General features: G+C 39.3%; 1 protein-coding gene across 7 annotated transcripts in view; it reads right to left on the reverse strand.

Moving 5' to 3' along the window:
• LOC135206702 (neuroplastin-like) overlaps window positions 1-16,186 on the reverse strand; it is a 106,800-nt gene that overhangs the window by 50,353 nt on the left and 40,261 nt on the right. For 3 of the 7 annotated variants that reach the window (XM_064238148.1, XM_064238166.1, XM_064238158.1), the window contains one exon: window positions 4,248-4,387. The exons of the other annotated variants lie outside the window; for them this stretch is intronic. In XM_064238148.1, coding sequence (XP_064094218.1) covers window positions 4,248-4,377 — 130 coding nt within the window. In that variant the 5' untranslated portion in view covers window positions 4,378-4,387. The remainder of the gene's footprint in view (window positions 1-4,247; window positions 4,388-16,186) is intronic. 7 annotated transcript variants of the gene reach the window in all.

Below are 16,186 nucleotides of genomic sequence, written 5' to 3' on the forward strand. Positions count from 1 at the left end.
AGCATGGACCTATGCCTGGCAATAGTCGAGTAAGACATATTTTTGGATTTCCTGAGGAATAGGAGGAAATATACCACCTTCACAATGGTAGGACGAGAAATACTGTGCCCTTCCTTCCTACAGCAGCTACGATACATGGCCCATCTCGCCTGATATAGTCTCCTGGTTGATTTCCGTAAGCAAAAAGATAGCTGTCGAGCCACTGCTTTAGAGAGTCCTGTATTACGAGCTGCTCACTGGATAGTCTCCAAGCAGCTAGCTTCAGTATACGGAGGTTCAGATGATAATAATGAAAGTGTGGGTGTTTGAGAAGATCTCTCGTTTCTGGAAGGATCACAGGGGGTTCCTCCAACATCTCTAGCAAATCCGGGAACCATGGTCTCTGGGGCCAAAATGGAGCTATGAGAGTCATCTGTATGTTCGTGCTGTTCCTTAGCCTTACCAGGACTTGATGTATTAAACTGGAGGGGGGGAAAACATACCTGACGGTTGTCCCATGAATGGAGCATTGCGTCTGTCCTGCAGGACAAGGGATCTGCTACCAGAGAGAAGTAAACCGGTAGACAGTAATTTAACCTTGTGGCAAACAGGTCTACAGTAGCTGGCCATTTCCTTAGTAAAAGTTGGACTTCTTCTTGAGCTATGGTCCGCTCACTCCGAGAACTCCCCCGAGACTGGCTCAGTGCATCTGCTAATACATAGAGCTTCCCCGCAATGAACTAGGGAAGGAGAAAAACATTGTGGTTCTCGCAACAGCGAAGAATCCTCTGTGCTACGAGATTTAAAGTAGATGATCTTGTTCCCCCTTCTTTTCTGAGGTATGCTAAGGCTGTAACGTTGTCTGAAAAGAGGGCTACTGTTTTCCCTTTGACTATCTGGGCGAACCACTCTAGGGCCTCCTCTGCCACTCTCAACTTGGGGAAATTGATCGATTCCTCCCGATCTGGCTCCCTCCAAAGGCTTTTGGCCTGAGCTTCCTCTAGGGTTGCACCCCAACCCTGATCTACGGCATCTGCATAAAGATGAACATCCGGAATTGGGAGGACTAGACTTACGCCGGTGGTCAGATGATGTTCGTCTGACCACCACCTAAGATCCTCTAGGCAGGAATCATCCCAGACTACCATGATTGCGTTCTCTTCCCGAAAGTCCCAGTGATTCCTGAGATGTGCCTGCAGAGAGAGCATCCGAAGACGAGACCAGGAACTAGAAGGGAGAGGGATGATATTCTCCCCAACAAGCTCTTCCACTCGCTCACTGGTTGAGCTCTGTCTGACATAAAGCTTTCCAGCTAACTCAGGGCGGCCAGAACTCTTTCTTGCATCAGGAAAGCCCTCATGCCCAATTAAGTCTTGACTTGGGAAGGGGAAAGAGAACTCTTCTCCATATTGATCCAGATTCCCAAAGTCCAGCAAAGATGTAACAGAAAATCTCTTGTCCTTAATGCTTCTTCCTTGGAGGAAGCCTGAAGGAGCCAATCGTCGAGATACCTTCTCATCCTGAAGCCTCGACGATGCATTATAGCAGAAACTGGAGACATCACCCTTGTAAACAACTGAGGTGCTGTAGTCAGAGCGAAGCAGAGGGCTTTGAACTGAAATGTTCTGGATGGACCTGAGAACCGAAGGCACTTCGGAGATTCCTGATGAATAGGAATCTGGAGATAAGCATCCTTGAAGTCCACCAAAATCATTAAGTCGGCTCTTCGGACTGATCTAAGCACTGCTTGGGAGGTTTCCATATGAAACTGTAGAAACTACCAGACAGTTGAGACCCTAGAGGTCTATAATGGGTCTCCAAGAATCTCCCACCTTGGCGGTCACAAAAATCTGGCTGTAGAAACCTGGCGAATCTCTAAGGCCAAACCTATTCCCCTGATGGAAGACGGGGGAATAACTGGGAAGATGAACCAGAGAATCGGACAGAGGAGGAACAGAGAGAAAATTGATCTTGTACCCGTTCCTCAAGACCTCCACTACCCAACTCTCCGTGGCCCACTCCTGCCAGATGTCCGCGAAGTGGGCCAGACACCCTCCTACCAGTTTCAACAAGGGTAATGTCTCCTACTTCCGAACACCCTTCTTTGATGACGATGATTTAGAAGTAGCTGCAGGTGCACTTTTGGCAAAAAAGCGCACTTTCTTAGGTGACCTAACAGGAGATCAAGAACTGGACCACTTACCAGGGACTCAACTGCTGACGTAGATGATACGAAATTCACCATAGCCAAAATGTCTTCCTCTTTAAGAAGATTGTCGCAGAGCGTAAGAGGCACCCTCGACAGAACCCTCTTGTAGATATCCGGAAAGTGGGGCGGGAGGTGGCCCAAGAAGGTTGTGCAAGCCACAGCACACCTCCAACACAGGCAACAAATCAGGTACCATCCTTCTCACAACCACCAAACACAATAATAATGTACGACCCACAGCAACAGAAGACTAATAGGAGACACAGCTTCTTCAACAGCAGCAGCAAAGAAGAATTAAACAGAATACAGGCAGTCCCTGGCTTACAATGGGTTCGGCTTACAACATTCCGGGTTTATGACACTTTTCAATTATATTCATCAGAAATTATTTCCAGGTTTACAACATGTCCCAGGGTTACAGCGCTGATCTGACGGAAGAAATATGACTCCAAAAATTCAAAATTTACCCTGACAGCTGGGTAAAGGTGTGGGTCTGACACCCAGCTCATTCCTAACATTAGTTACCCCGACAACCGCTCATTCTTAACATTAGTTAACTACCTTGCAGCAAAGCTTCACTGATCTGACCAGCATCCTCCAAAGGTACCTATATCCACATAGAAGACAGGTTCAAACCCTCATAGGAACAAATCTGCAAAACACTATTCCCTATGCAATAATAACTTGTAACAACAAAGACAATCAGATAGTACAAGAAAAACTTTACACTACAGCCAAATTCACATATATTAAAAAAAAAAGATGACTTGAGTACACCAATGCCTAATGGTACTGCCTAAGATAAAACTTCTATAATAAATTATGGGAAACAAAATTATCTGCAAAATACATTTACCCTGAAATCCAAATATTCATATAAGCATCACTCAATACGTACAGGCAGTCCCCGGTTATCGGGGGACTCTGTTAATGGCAATCCAGTTTTGTGGAGCTAGATTTGCAATTTATGGCGCCATAACAGCTGAGTTTTGGTTATCAGTGCCATAAAGTGCCAATAATACAGATATGGCACCATAACATACCTAACAGAGGCGCCATTAACCGAAACTTGGTGCCGTAAGTGCCATAAATCACCAAGTTTCAGTTAATGGTGGTTTTCGCTTATCAGCACCCTGCCGAAAACGAAAACCCCACCGATAACCAAGGACTGCCTGTATAAGAAACGAATTTGCAAGAACCTTATACAATAATAAACTTTAACAGGGGAAACTGTTATGGGTCTTGAGGATATAAAGATTTAACTGTTAGACTGGTTAGTAACTGAAAAGAATGCACACTTCATTATTTAGTAAAATAATCATGCTTCATACATTACACATAACGCAAGCTATCTGTTCCATCAACTCTGCAAAATTCAGGCAACTTGACAATGTTCCATTGGTATTCATGAAAAGCCAAAAATTTAGAACGATTTTCACTAGTACAAGTAAAGTTGACAAAGCACAAAGCTAAATTTTACTACAGTAATCCAGTTGTTAACCGTACCCTGCTCTGAGTTCAACAATACAATTTAAAAGTCTTCACTTGAAAGATTTGGACGATTATGGGCAAATAGTAATAAAATTTGATAGCTTTACTTGCAGAAGAGTTAAATTCAAGGAAGTAATAGTCAAATGACTAAATTATCTGGTATCCAGATTAAAAAAAGTTTAGTTCAACTATCAATGCTGTTCAAAGAACACATATAGTGTACAGTACAACGTGAAAATTATTATAAAAATGAAGATGACTATGAAATTACTATAGCAGAGCCTACATACAAGAGCAAATAAGTACTTAAGAATGAAACGACTCTAATGCTACTTTGGCAGTACTGTACTAATCCAAAATACTTCTAGATCAGCTCACGTCAGTGTTATCAATACTGGATTTTACATTACTTCAAGGTCACTTCTCACTTCCAAATGATGTACAGTATAGGAGACAACAAGGGTTCCTACAAGTTAAGGTCATCAATGATACTAAGGATGACAGTCAATAATTCATAATAGGGTGACAGCCAATGGTTCATACGCAAGCTGCTATTCCGCAGCCTTACCACTGATAACGTATACTGAGTGAGATCGAGGGCTGAAAGGCGTGCACTTGTACTCTCCTGCGTGGTACACATGAGCACTTTCCACTGTTAAATTGCTCTTTACATACCCATCAGGTCCAGGTAGATCCATCGTTGTATACCTGCCATTACAAGAGGCATCGGTGAACATATGACCACAGATCTAAAACTGACTACCGCCTCTGAGCAGAGAACGTATTCTAAGCGTTTCACACCAATCTTCTATATTTCCAAAGTTAATCTGAATTCCTCTTGACAAACAAAGCTAAAGTAATTCTTAACTATACAATTTGTGCAGACTTAATGCTACAAAGAACATAATACTTCCAGCTCAAATGAGTGGGCTAATAAGGTCATGTCAAATAATCAGAGTTCCAGGGTCTAAAATGCTGTTGTTTATTAGCTGGTTTCAAACACAAATTTACTGTTGTGAAAGATTTCAGAGTAGGTTTTCATATTAAGTGTATATCATCCATAAAGAATAACTTTAATTAGTAACTTTATTGCTCCTTTTCTGAGCGAATGCAACTTTACTTGAAGAAAAAAAAAAACTGCCATCTTAAACTTATAACAAATTTTGGTTTGTCAAAAACTGTTTCTGGAAAACTGGATTTGGATATTCAACCTTGTACAGATTTAATGTTATATAGATTCTGAAATAATCAACATTACACTTTTGCAATGCAATGTACTTTATATTTTTCCCTGGAACACAGAATTTTGACTTTCTTGAAACATCAACGTCACTTCTAAAAGTAATATATCACAGTAGTCTATATGGCTTATTTCAATTGGACACTACAAAATACACAGTGTATGTAAAAGTAAATAACACTATAAAAGCTACAACCATTAATTCAGCAAGATGCAATGGCATTTCTATTACTACTGAAAATAATTTGCTAACTACACAAAAGATAATCTACTCAATTATAACAAAGCAAAGGCAAATACTGTTGCACCAAAGCCAACATTACAGCATTTCTGAGTGATAACAACTGAACATCCATTATCCAAAAGTAACATAGTAGTACAGTATATGTATACAAAATGAAAGTACTATACAAGATATACTGTAAAAAAGAAAAATGATGAGACACTTAACTTGTGATGACTTAGAACAGATACATCTGGAAGAAGTTGTCTAATATGGAAGATGATTCTTGATCAACAGAGCTGCTACTCTACAAAATTCCATTATAATGGGGCATTCTGCCATCATTAGGATCATGGGTGTTCACTAATTATCAAAGCCAATACTACTTAAGCATCATGCCATCTTCATGATTTTGTTTGTCATTTACAGCAACTCCAAATACTGAATAACAAAACATGCCCAACATAGATACAACATAAACAAAGACAACATAGGTTATCGTCCTGTCACCTCTTGATCAATAAAAGTGGGAAAACAAAATAGTACAGTACCTTTACACTAACTTATTGACAAAACTCCACTTCTACTACACTTTGCTAATACAGCATTGTAACAGTCCAAGTTCTAATGTGATATAGCTATATTTCAATTATTATTTATAAAAACAGCTAACAGAATCTTGATAAATAAAAATGCTGCTGAGTCTTATAAACCTAAAATGACGAAAATGGTTTTCATCTTATGTAAACCACTTTTGAAAGTCTGAAACCCTTACAAATCATTGTAACAAATTACGTCAAAATTCAATGTACTATTGGTGCTTGGGATTATATTCAACACTAACCCATCTATATAGTTTAAAGCTTATACTGTACACACCAGTACATTTTTATTTAAGCTAGACATTTTGCCAGAACTTGAATGCACAAGGGAAAAGGTATAAACCATGAAAATAATAATTCAAACAATATAATACATAAATACTCAATTAACAAAATTTCCTAAACATGTGCTTACTTCAATGACTTCAAGAACAAGTAAATAAAACAAATAAAACGAAGATCAAACTAACTATCACTGCTTCTGAATACACACATTCTATGGCACTGGGGATAACCTATATAACTATTACACATGTTCAGCCAACTTTTACTAAGTAGTACTTGAATTCTTTTCACTTAGCACCTTGCCCACATCAGTAAGTCAGAAGGTGAATTATGAAGAATGAAAAGAAATGATTAAGTTCCACCTCAAAAGGAAGTGACAAAGATACCACATAAACAGGTTGTTGGAACCAGAGAGAAAATTCCAAATATTGGAGCTTAAAATGGGACGTGAACCACACAGTCAGGGGGAATCCTCATATCAACACTGTAACTGTGGTGGATTGTAGAGTTGGATTTTTACATGAAGAATGCAGGAAATGATGTGCATTCCACATATTTCTTACATCCCCAACAAAGAACATGGAGATTACTGGCATACTCAATCCTAAGAAGTGCTTGCTCAAACACTGCTACATATGAGACAAAGCCTAGAGAATAAGCAACCAACTGGACTTGGCAAATGGCAAGCTGAATCCTAACCCTAATCCTAGACGTGTTGGAAAACAATTAGCCTAATGATTCTTCAGCACGCCTTCTAAAATGGCAAATTTGTAAATTAAAATGTATTTTTCCTAACTATACACACCTTAGGTTCTTTACATTAGGAATTACTTTCATTGACACTGGAATGGCTGTTTAACTTTTGAACAAGGTGGTTAGGCAGTTAGGTAACCACCGTTTGATTGGAGGGACTCCTGCCAGTCTGGATGTAAACATTTCAATTTGGCCCAGGTAATACATTGAGGGGTGGCATGAGCACATGAAACTGTAAAGGACCTCAGGTTTGTATAGTCAGAAAAAAATACAAATTACTTTAAAAATCTGTCATTTGTTCCTACACAATATACAAACTATCAATCCTTTACATTAGGAAGACTTACTTCTTGGAAGGAGGAATCTGAGTAAGTCTCGGAACTGGCTGGGGTTTGCCACACCTACATTCTCTTCCTAGTCGAATAGAGCAAGGAGGAGTTCCATGCTTAACAAAGTGTAAGAACTGCACGTTCAATTGTCAGATTTCTCGGCTTTTTTGAATGAGTAGGAAAAACTCGACATCATTCGAAAAAGGGGTAGGAAGAATTGTTGAGTCGGAGATAACAAATATAAATGTTGGGTTTGTTTTATTGTCAGGGTCCCCTTTCTCCTCTTGTTAGAGAAAGGGGCGAGATTGCTTCTATATGTATAAGCACAGAGAATATAACAGGTGCTCGATGTGACACTTATCTGTATCGGTCACCAGTTCCAGTACGTGACGGCTCATTTTCCTTGAGTGAGATGCTACCAAAGGTAAAGGTGTCCAAGGACTAGTGCGTAATGTCCTGAAGGTAAAATGATGTAAAGGTGGTCTGGTGCAACTATATCCCCCCTTCAGTACGTGAAGCCCGACAGATTTTTCTGGAACGTTAGGGATGGACCTATGCCCTTGACTTCGTGAGCTGTCCAACAGAGTGCTCTGGCGTCATCTTTGCCAGCAGCAAAGTACACTCTCTTGATCGTCTCACAAAGCCAGAAAAAGACTGTTTCCGTGGTATCGGCAGCCTGGATCATTAGCAACAAAGTCCTCTAAAGAAGGGATCGTGAAGAACTCAAATCTAGCATCAGGGACTTACGGATTCTGAGTCTTTGCTACAAAATCTGGAATAAAATCTAGTGTACCTGATCCCCATCCCCTTGAGTGTTTAACTCTGAGTTCACCTACTGTCTTCACTGATGCTAAAGCTAGCAGGAAAACGGTCGAGGGTCAGACCCGTCTGATCACTCTTGTAAAGGCTTGTACGATGCATGAGTCAGGCTCCTCAAAATGAGCCTCAAAATGAGAGTCATATCCTACTCAGGAGGCCTGAGGTCTCTGGATGGGCAAGATCTATCAAAGGGGGAAATTTCCATTGAGGAGGATATATCTACCCCTCTCAGGCACAGAACTAGGCCTAGGGCAGCCTTATGGCCTTTCACAACTGAGAAAGCAAGGGAGTCCGCAAGGAAGTTCACAACTGAGAAGCAGGGAAGTCCGCTACCTGCTGACTATGGCAGTGCCCAGTTATCGGAGGTTTCATTCTCAGCGGAGTGCTGATAAGCAAAAATCGCCATTAACCGAAACTCTGCAATTTATGGCGCTTATGGCACCAATAACCAGTTAATGGGGCCTCTGTTAAGTATGTTATGGTGTCATAGCTCTATTAGACACCAATAACTGGAACTCAGAGCATTATGGCACCAAAATCAATGATTTTATGGCACTAGACAAGCCCCATAAGACCGGATTGTCATTAACTGAGTCCGCCGATTAATAATCGGGGACTGCCTGTGGTGGTTCCGACCAGAGAGAGACCCTGTCTACAATACCAACCACAGAAAATGGCCCAATTTCCCTGGTATACTGCTGCAGAGGACTGTCTGATGTATAACCTCTCGCTCATTAAGAGGTGCTGGACATTCTCCCACTGTGAAGACAAAGGAGGAGATGATCACATCTGGGAAGAATCTATCTCGCTGCCTTGGAAAGTAGAGCCAGCAGGTCCAGATACAGCTAGTTGTCGACTTACGACCTATGCAAGTTACGACTGATCGACTTTACGACCACCCAAAACTAAAACGACTGGGAAGCGATGCGAGCAAGAAAGAGTGGTGTCCAGCTGAATGTACGACTGTTTTTCCCCAGCTCCTGCCTCTCCACACATGCAGCTAACTTTTGGAGCTGCTAATGACTTATTGTGCACTGGCAACAAGGATATAACTCCAGAAAACTTAAGCCATCAAACAACCATAGATAAAATTGAGAGAATCATTTTAATCAAAACTTCAGGTCTTGAAAGAATACATTTTACTGTTGTTTTCATACTGATAAAAGATAAGTAACATAACGGTAAAGCTCGTACTACGACCAAATCAAGTGAAAATAGCAAACAGAATCACATAACATTTTTACACAATAAACATGCCAACACAATCTGTTAACGAAAAAAATAATTTAGTTCACGAGACATATTAACCCTTAAACGCCGAGCTGGTATTTCTGAAAGTGTCTCCCGTATGCTGGCGGGATTCGGGAGTGAGCGCCGAAGCGGAAAAAAAAGTTTTTTTCAAAAAATCACATCACACTTAGTTTTCAAGATTAAGAGTTCATTTTTGGCTCCTTTTTTGGTCACTGCTGAAGTTAGTATGCAATCATCAGAAATAAAAAAAAACATCATTATCATATATAAATATTGGAATATATAACAGCACAAAAAAAAATATAATTGTATACAAATCGCGCTGTGAGCAAAACGGTTAAAGTTTTAATGAGTTAATTTTTTTCATTGTATTGTACACTAATTGCGATTATTTTGGTATATAACAAATTGTAAAACGATCAAAGCAACAAAGAGAAAATATTATCACAATATGATGCACGAATTTGTAACACTCAGGCGTAAAAAAAAGTAGTTTTAAAAAATTCACCATACATCGAAATATTGTGCTAGACTTCCAATTTGTTGCAAAATGAAGGTAATTGATTGAATATTACTAGACTGTAAGTGTTGTAGCTTACAATTGCAGTTTTCAACCATTTCGGTCGAGTTAAAGTTGACCGAAGGTCGAATTTTTTCTATTTATCGTTATTTATATGAAAATATTTCAAAACTGATAAAAGCTACAACCATGAGTTATTTTTTGTTGTATTCTACATGAAATTGCACACATTTTCATATATAAAACTTTATGTAACGGCTAATATAAAACGGTGCAAACATTACGACAATCTGACGAAAGAATTTCTGATTTTTTCAGCAGAGTTACCACGCGGACGTAAGGAAAAAGTTTTTTTCAAAAATTCACCATAAATCGAAATATTGTGCTAGAGACTTCCAATTTATTGCAAAATGAAGGTAAATGATTGAATATTACTGGAATGTAAGAGTTTTAGCTTACAATTACGTTTTTCGACCATTTCAGTTGAGTCAAAGTTGACCGAAGGTTGAAATTTTGGCACTTACTGTTATTTATATGAAAATATTTCAAAACTGATAAAAGCTACAACCATGGGTTGTTTTTAGTTGTATTCTACATGAAATTGAGCACATTTTCATATATAAAACTTTATGTAACGGCTAATATAAAACTTTATGTAACGGCTAATATAAAACAGTGCAAACATTACGACAAACTGACGGAAGAATTTCTGATTTTTTCGGCAGAGTTACCACGCGGACGTAAGGAAAAAGTTTTTTTTCAAAAATTCACCATAAATCAAAATATTATGCTAGAGACTTCCAATTTGTTGCAAAAAGAAGGTAAATGGTTGAATATTACTATAATGTAAGAGTTTTAGCTTACAATTGTGTATTTTGACCATTTCGGTCGAGTTAAAGTTGACCAAAGGTTGAAATTTTGATACTTATCGTGATTTATATGAAAATATTTCAAAACTGATAAAAGATACAACCATGGGTTGTTTTTAGTTGTATTCTACATGAAAATGCACACATTTTCATATATAAAACTTTATGTAATGGCTAATATAAAACGGTGCAAACATTACGACAATCTGACGAAAGAATTTCTGATTTATTCGGCAGTTACAGCAAGGATGTAAGGAAAAAGTTTTTTCAAAAATTCACCATAAATCGAAATATTGTGCTAGAGACTTCCAATTTATTGCAAAATGAAGGTAAATGATTGAATATTACTAGAATGTAAGTTTTAGCTTACAATTGCGTTTTTCAACCATTTCAGTTGAGTCAAAATTGACCGAAGGTTGAAATTTTGGCACTTATCGTTATTTATATGAAAATATTTCAAAACTGATAAAAGCTACAACCATGGGTTGTTTTTAGTTGTATTCTACATGAAATTGAGCACATTTTCATATATAAAACTTTATGTAACGGCTAATATAAAACAGTGCAAACATTACGACAAACTGACGGAAGAATTTCTGATTTTTTTGGCAGTTACCACATGGACACAAAAAAGGTTTTTTTTTCAAAAATTCACCATAAATCAATATATTATGCTAGAGACTTCCAATTTGTTTCAAAATGAAGGTAAATGGTTGAATATTACTATAATGTAAGAGTTTTAGCTTACAATTGTGTATTTAAACCATTTTGGTCGAGTCAAAGTTGACCAAAGGTTGAAATTTTGGCACTTATCGTTATTTATATAAAAATATTTCAAAACTGATAAAAGCTACAACCATGGGTCATTTTTGGTTGTATTCTCCATGAAATTGCGCACATTTTCATATATAAAACTCTATGTAACGGCTAATATAAAATGGTGCAAAAATGATGACAAAGTGACTAAATAATTTCTGAGATGATGTGTCGCTGATGCTTTTTAGTGCGAGAAGAAAGAAATTCGCCCATGCGCACCTGGGAAATGCTTGTAAACAAAACAACGGCTTGATCTGTGAACTCACAGCATCCCTCAAGGTGTGATTAAAAATTTTTCGCCAAGTAGGCCTATAACTATTTTTCTGCAAATATTTAAAAAAAACTTTTTAGCGTCGATGTATTTTACGTCAATTATGCACCCGACAGACAATTTTCATTGATGTAAAATACGTCCAATAGGCGTTTAAGGGTTAAATTCATATTTCGACTTACAAACACGTCATATAATGACAAATTACCTTGTCTCATATGTAAAGTATCTAGATATCTTATGCTAACTAGAAGCAAGGCAATTTGCTCCGAATTATGTTAAATATGGCAAAATAAACTTGTATTTGCCATCAGCTGATATCCAAACCAAAACATTGACTGCTTTGTTAGTATTCTATGATACAATAATATGAGAATACATACAATCTTATTGGATGCACTAATGTATAACTTTTTAAAAGATTCCCGGAAAAGATGCATATTCATTATGTTTTTATTTCATAAATATGTATACGTAGCCACCACCAGCCTGGCATCGTTCAATTATGCTGATGTCGGTCCGAATCTGATTCCCTTTTCATGTCTAATTTTTTTTTCTATCATAGTCAGAACACACTGAACCTCCAGAATTGGTTCATATTAATAAATCACTAAATTATATCATATATGCAGCACACTGTAGGCTAAGCTACTACGTATATTCGTATGTATACGATATATGTACCATGATATCATCATCATCATCGTATACGTGAGGCTAACTTGTTAATGTTATTCAATTTGTACTGAATTATCATAAGCCAATGTGCATTAAACCTAGAGAATTAGCTGAAATTAATAATTACTATGCCATATATGTATAAAGTATATGCACTGTGTAGTGTAGGCTAGGCTAGTATAATTGTCTTATGGTAAATTAACATAGGCCGACTTAAATCCATATTGTCTTACGACCGGTTGGTCGTAACCAATTGCGGTTGTAAGTCGACAATTAGCTGTACCAAAAGGCAAATGCTACTTGGACACCACCAGGGTCATTCTGAGATTCAGGGTAACCAACAACCCAGTTGATCACCTTGGGACTCAAACAAAATGGAGGGAAGGTGTATGCATCAAGGTTGTCCCATGGGTGTTGGAAATCATCCTCTGCAGTGGCTCATGGGTCTGGTACGTTGGAGCAGAATACCTGGAGCTTTTTGTTATGCCAGGTAGCAAACAGATTGATAGAAGGATGACTGTGTCCCCTTACCTCGAACAGCCTTTCCATAGTGTCTTGCGAGTGAAAGGACCACTCTCCCTATTACATGATCCTGGCAACTGAGCTTGTCTGCCACTACAGTCCTCTAGCCTGGAGTGTATCAGGCTGACAGCTCTACCACGTGAGCTACTGCTCACTCGTGCACCAGCATTATCACCTGTAGCGTAAGGGATACTAGACCCCTTGCTTGTTGACGTATGCCACTAGTGTGGTGTTGTCGCTCATCAACATCACCAAGTGTCCCATCACTCAAGCCTGAAATTCTTGGAATGCTAGGAAGGCCCCCCTTAATTTCCAGGATGTTGATGTGAAGGTGCGTGTCCTCTTGGTGTCACACACCTGAAACCAGCAATTCTTCCAGATGTGCTCCCCATCCCTCGCTTGATGCATCTGAGAACAGAAGCATATTGGGAGGGAGAGTATAGAGAGATACTCCTATTAAGAGGTTCCTGTCATCCATCCACCAATATAGGTCCTTCCTTACTTCTCTTGAGAGAGAAATAGGAAAGCATACCTGGCTGGGGGTCAGTAGGGAATAACCAGTTTTTTCAGGTCGGTACCGGATTGACATTCAGGATTCTCCTAATAAAATACGTAGTTCGGGGTAAGTATACGGCATCGGAACAAATTTGAAATTCATGGTAGCGCTGTTTTGTTTTGGTTGTAGGTTGGTGTAGGTAACCAACCCCATCCACTTTTGGGAAGGAATATATGTACAAAACAGCTATGAGCTCTATTCGTTTGTGACCACCGTCCATAAGAGGGGAGACGAGAGGGCTTCCATTATGTATAATTACTTACACATATAAACCCTTATTTTATGATGAAATTATGATTTTTATATTAGTAACTTATCAAGTATAGTAATTACATGGCTAATCCCACATTGACAGGAGGTGGGATATACATACATAGTATACTACTCAAAAACACTCAGAAAAGGAAATGAATTTGAAATTGTTAAAGGCTTGTTGTAACCTTACCTGGTGAGAGAGCTACAGCAGGTAAACATGTACTGCCTCTGGTCGGAGCTCATCTCGACCTGTAGTGGCATAGCGTTAGAGCCCTGGGTCACCTTTACTTTAGTTGGTGCTTTGAAACAAGGGGGTACTCTGATGGCTGCCACAGCTAACAATCCAACAAATAAGTGCCCTTGGCCTGGGCACAGTACACTAGTACTGACCAGAAAGATTTTACCAAAACCATTTCAAAAATTTAATCACAACCCATCCATAAAAATGATGACTGGAGGGCACTCCAGTGCGCAGTACCCCCAGGCTTCCCAAAATGAACTTGTCAACTTAATCACTGAGAGGAGACAGGTAAATAGAAGTAATAGTCCCATCCTTTGTGCCCCAGTACCATGCCAGGCATGGAGAATGGACCTAATGTACTGCATTTATCAGATTGTTTCTATGTCATGACGATAATATGTAGCAAACACTAACCTCCATCTTCAATATGTGGACTACAGAATCGTGGAGAGCAAGAAGTTACGTTTAAAGGCCTATAAAGTGGCAATTGCCCTTATTTTAAGAGCCCTGACTTTAAATAATGAGAAGACATCTTGAACTCTTGAATGTGACTCCCATTCTGTAATTACTTGAGAAGTATAAATAAAATCTAATTTTATCATAAAAATATAATTTTTATGTAGTAACTTACGAAGTAGTAAATATATGGCTGATTCCCACACTGTTAGGAGATGGGATTCATGGATGATACTATTCCAAAGCATTAATGACAATGAGATGCTATTAGACAGTTGCTGGCATTAACATAATGCTTGTTGTTTCCTTACTTGTTAAGAGAGCTATAGGAGGAAGTTACTGCCTCTGGTGCCACTCCACATAACTTGCAGTGGTGTGGTGGCATGACCAAGGATCACCATGCTACACAGTGAGAGCAGGACTTATCCAATCGCTGGCAAAGCACAGACATTGCCCCTGCTCTGAGCACAGTACCAAAAAACACAGCCAGAAAATGAACAACCTACACCAAATAACAGTAAAAATACCACCACCCTACCAATGATTCTAGAGGGTATCCAGTACCAAGTACCCTCAGACTCCCCTAGAACCAAACAACAGTTTTCAAAGCGAGGAATAAGGTAGGAAGGAATGCTTCTTATGCTTCCTCTCCCAGCACCATGCCAGCTACCGCAAACAGACCCAAGGTACTGCAATCATTAAAAATAGTTTCAACTTCTCAAAGACAATGAGTCTCAAAGACTCAACTTACATTTCCAGTATGTGGACTAGAAAATGGAAGCCAATGAAAGATTATATCTGAAGGCCAGAGATGTAGCCACTGCTCTTATCTCATGAGCCTCTACTTTCAGGACAGGTAGAGCCTCCACTTCTACCTGGGAATGTGCCTCCCAAATGAGATCTCTTAAAAAAGAATGATAAGAGAGGATGAGAGAGGTCCTTAACAGAGCACCACAAGTTATTGGAAGCCCCTCTAATGTCTTTTGTCCTGTGAATGTAAACTTCAAAGCTCTCACTGGGCAGAGACCTTTCCCCATCTTCTCCTCCTATTACACTAGATAAGTTCTTGATAGTAAAAGAACAAGACCAAGGTTTCGTAGGATTCTTTATCTTAGCGAGAAAACCTAAAATGTACAAGACTAAAGCGTCTCCATTAGAGACCCCAACTCTTTTATCGAGGGCTTGAATTTCGCTCACACTTCTGGCCGAGGCTAAGGCTACCAGGAAAAGGGTCTTTCTGGTCAAATTATTGAGGGAAGCAAAAGCTAGAGGTTCAAAAGATGGCCAGAGAGCCATTTCAGGACTATGTCTAAATTCCACGTTACCTGCTGAGAGTTATGTTTGCAGGTATCAAAAGACTTAACCAAGTCTGATATGTCTTGATTTGAAGACAAATCTAAACATCTGTGCCTTTACCTTCTTACCTGGTACCTGAGGGGTACAAGAAACGTCCACTGCAGACCTTTTCAGTGGTCTGGAATTATCACTAATGCGCCATCGGTGCCGTTTCTCAAGACTTGATGCATCTGAGCTTGAAGAGAGATGATGGCCACTGTCCATGACGCCTTTCCAACGGCTGTCTTTTGTCACCTAGGAAATGTCACCAACAGGTGTGACCGAAGGGCTGACTGCCGAAATGGGCAGATCCTACTAACATCCCTTGGGCCTCCGATAAGACTTCTCCCAGGTGCAAGGGAATATGTCAGGGACCTTCGTCTAGGAGAATTGGCAGGACAGGCAACCAGCTCCTCCACTATTTACTTTTTTCTTTATCAAGAACCAAGTGCACTGACTCCCCTAACATATTCAAAGGCTTCTGTT

Source organism: Macrobrachium nipponense, chromosome 11 (assembly GCF_015104395.2).
Source record: "Macrobrachium nipponense isolate FS-2020 chromosome 11, ASM1510439v2, whole genome shotgun sequence".
In the NCBI taxonomy this organism is placed as follows: Eukaryota; Metazoa; Arthropoda; class Malacostraca; order Decapoda; family Palaemonidae; genus Macrobrachium; species Macrobrachium nipponense.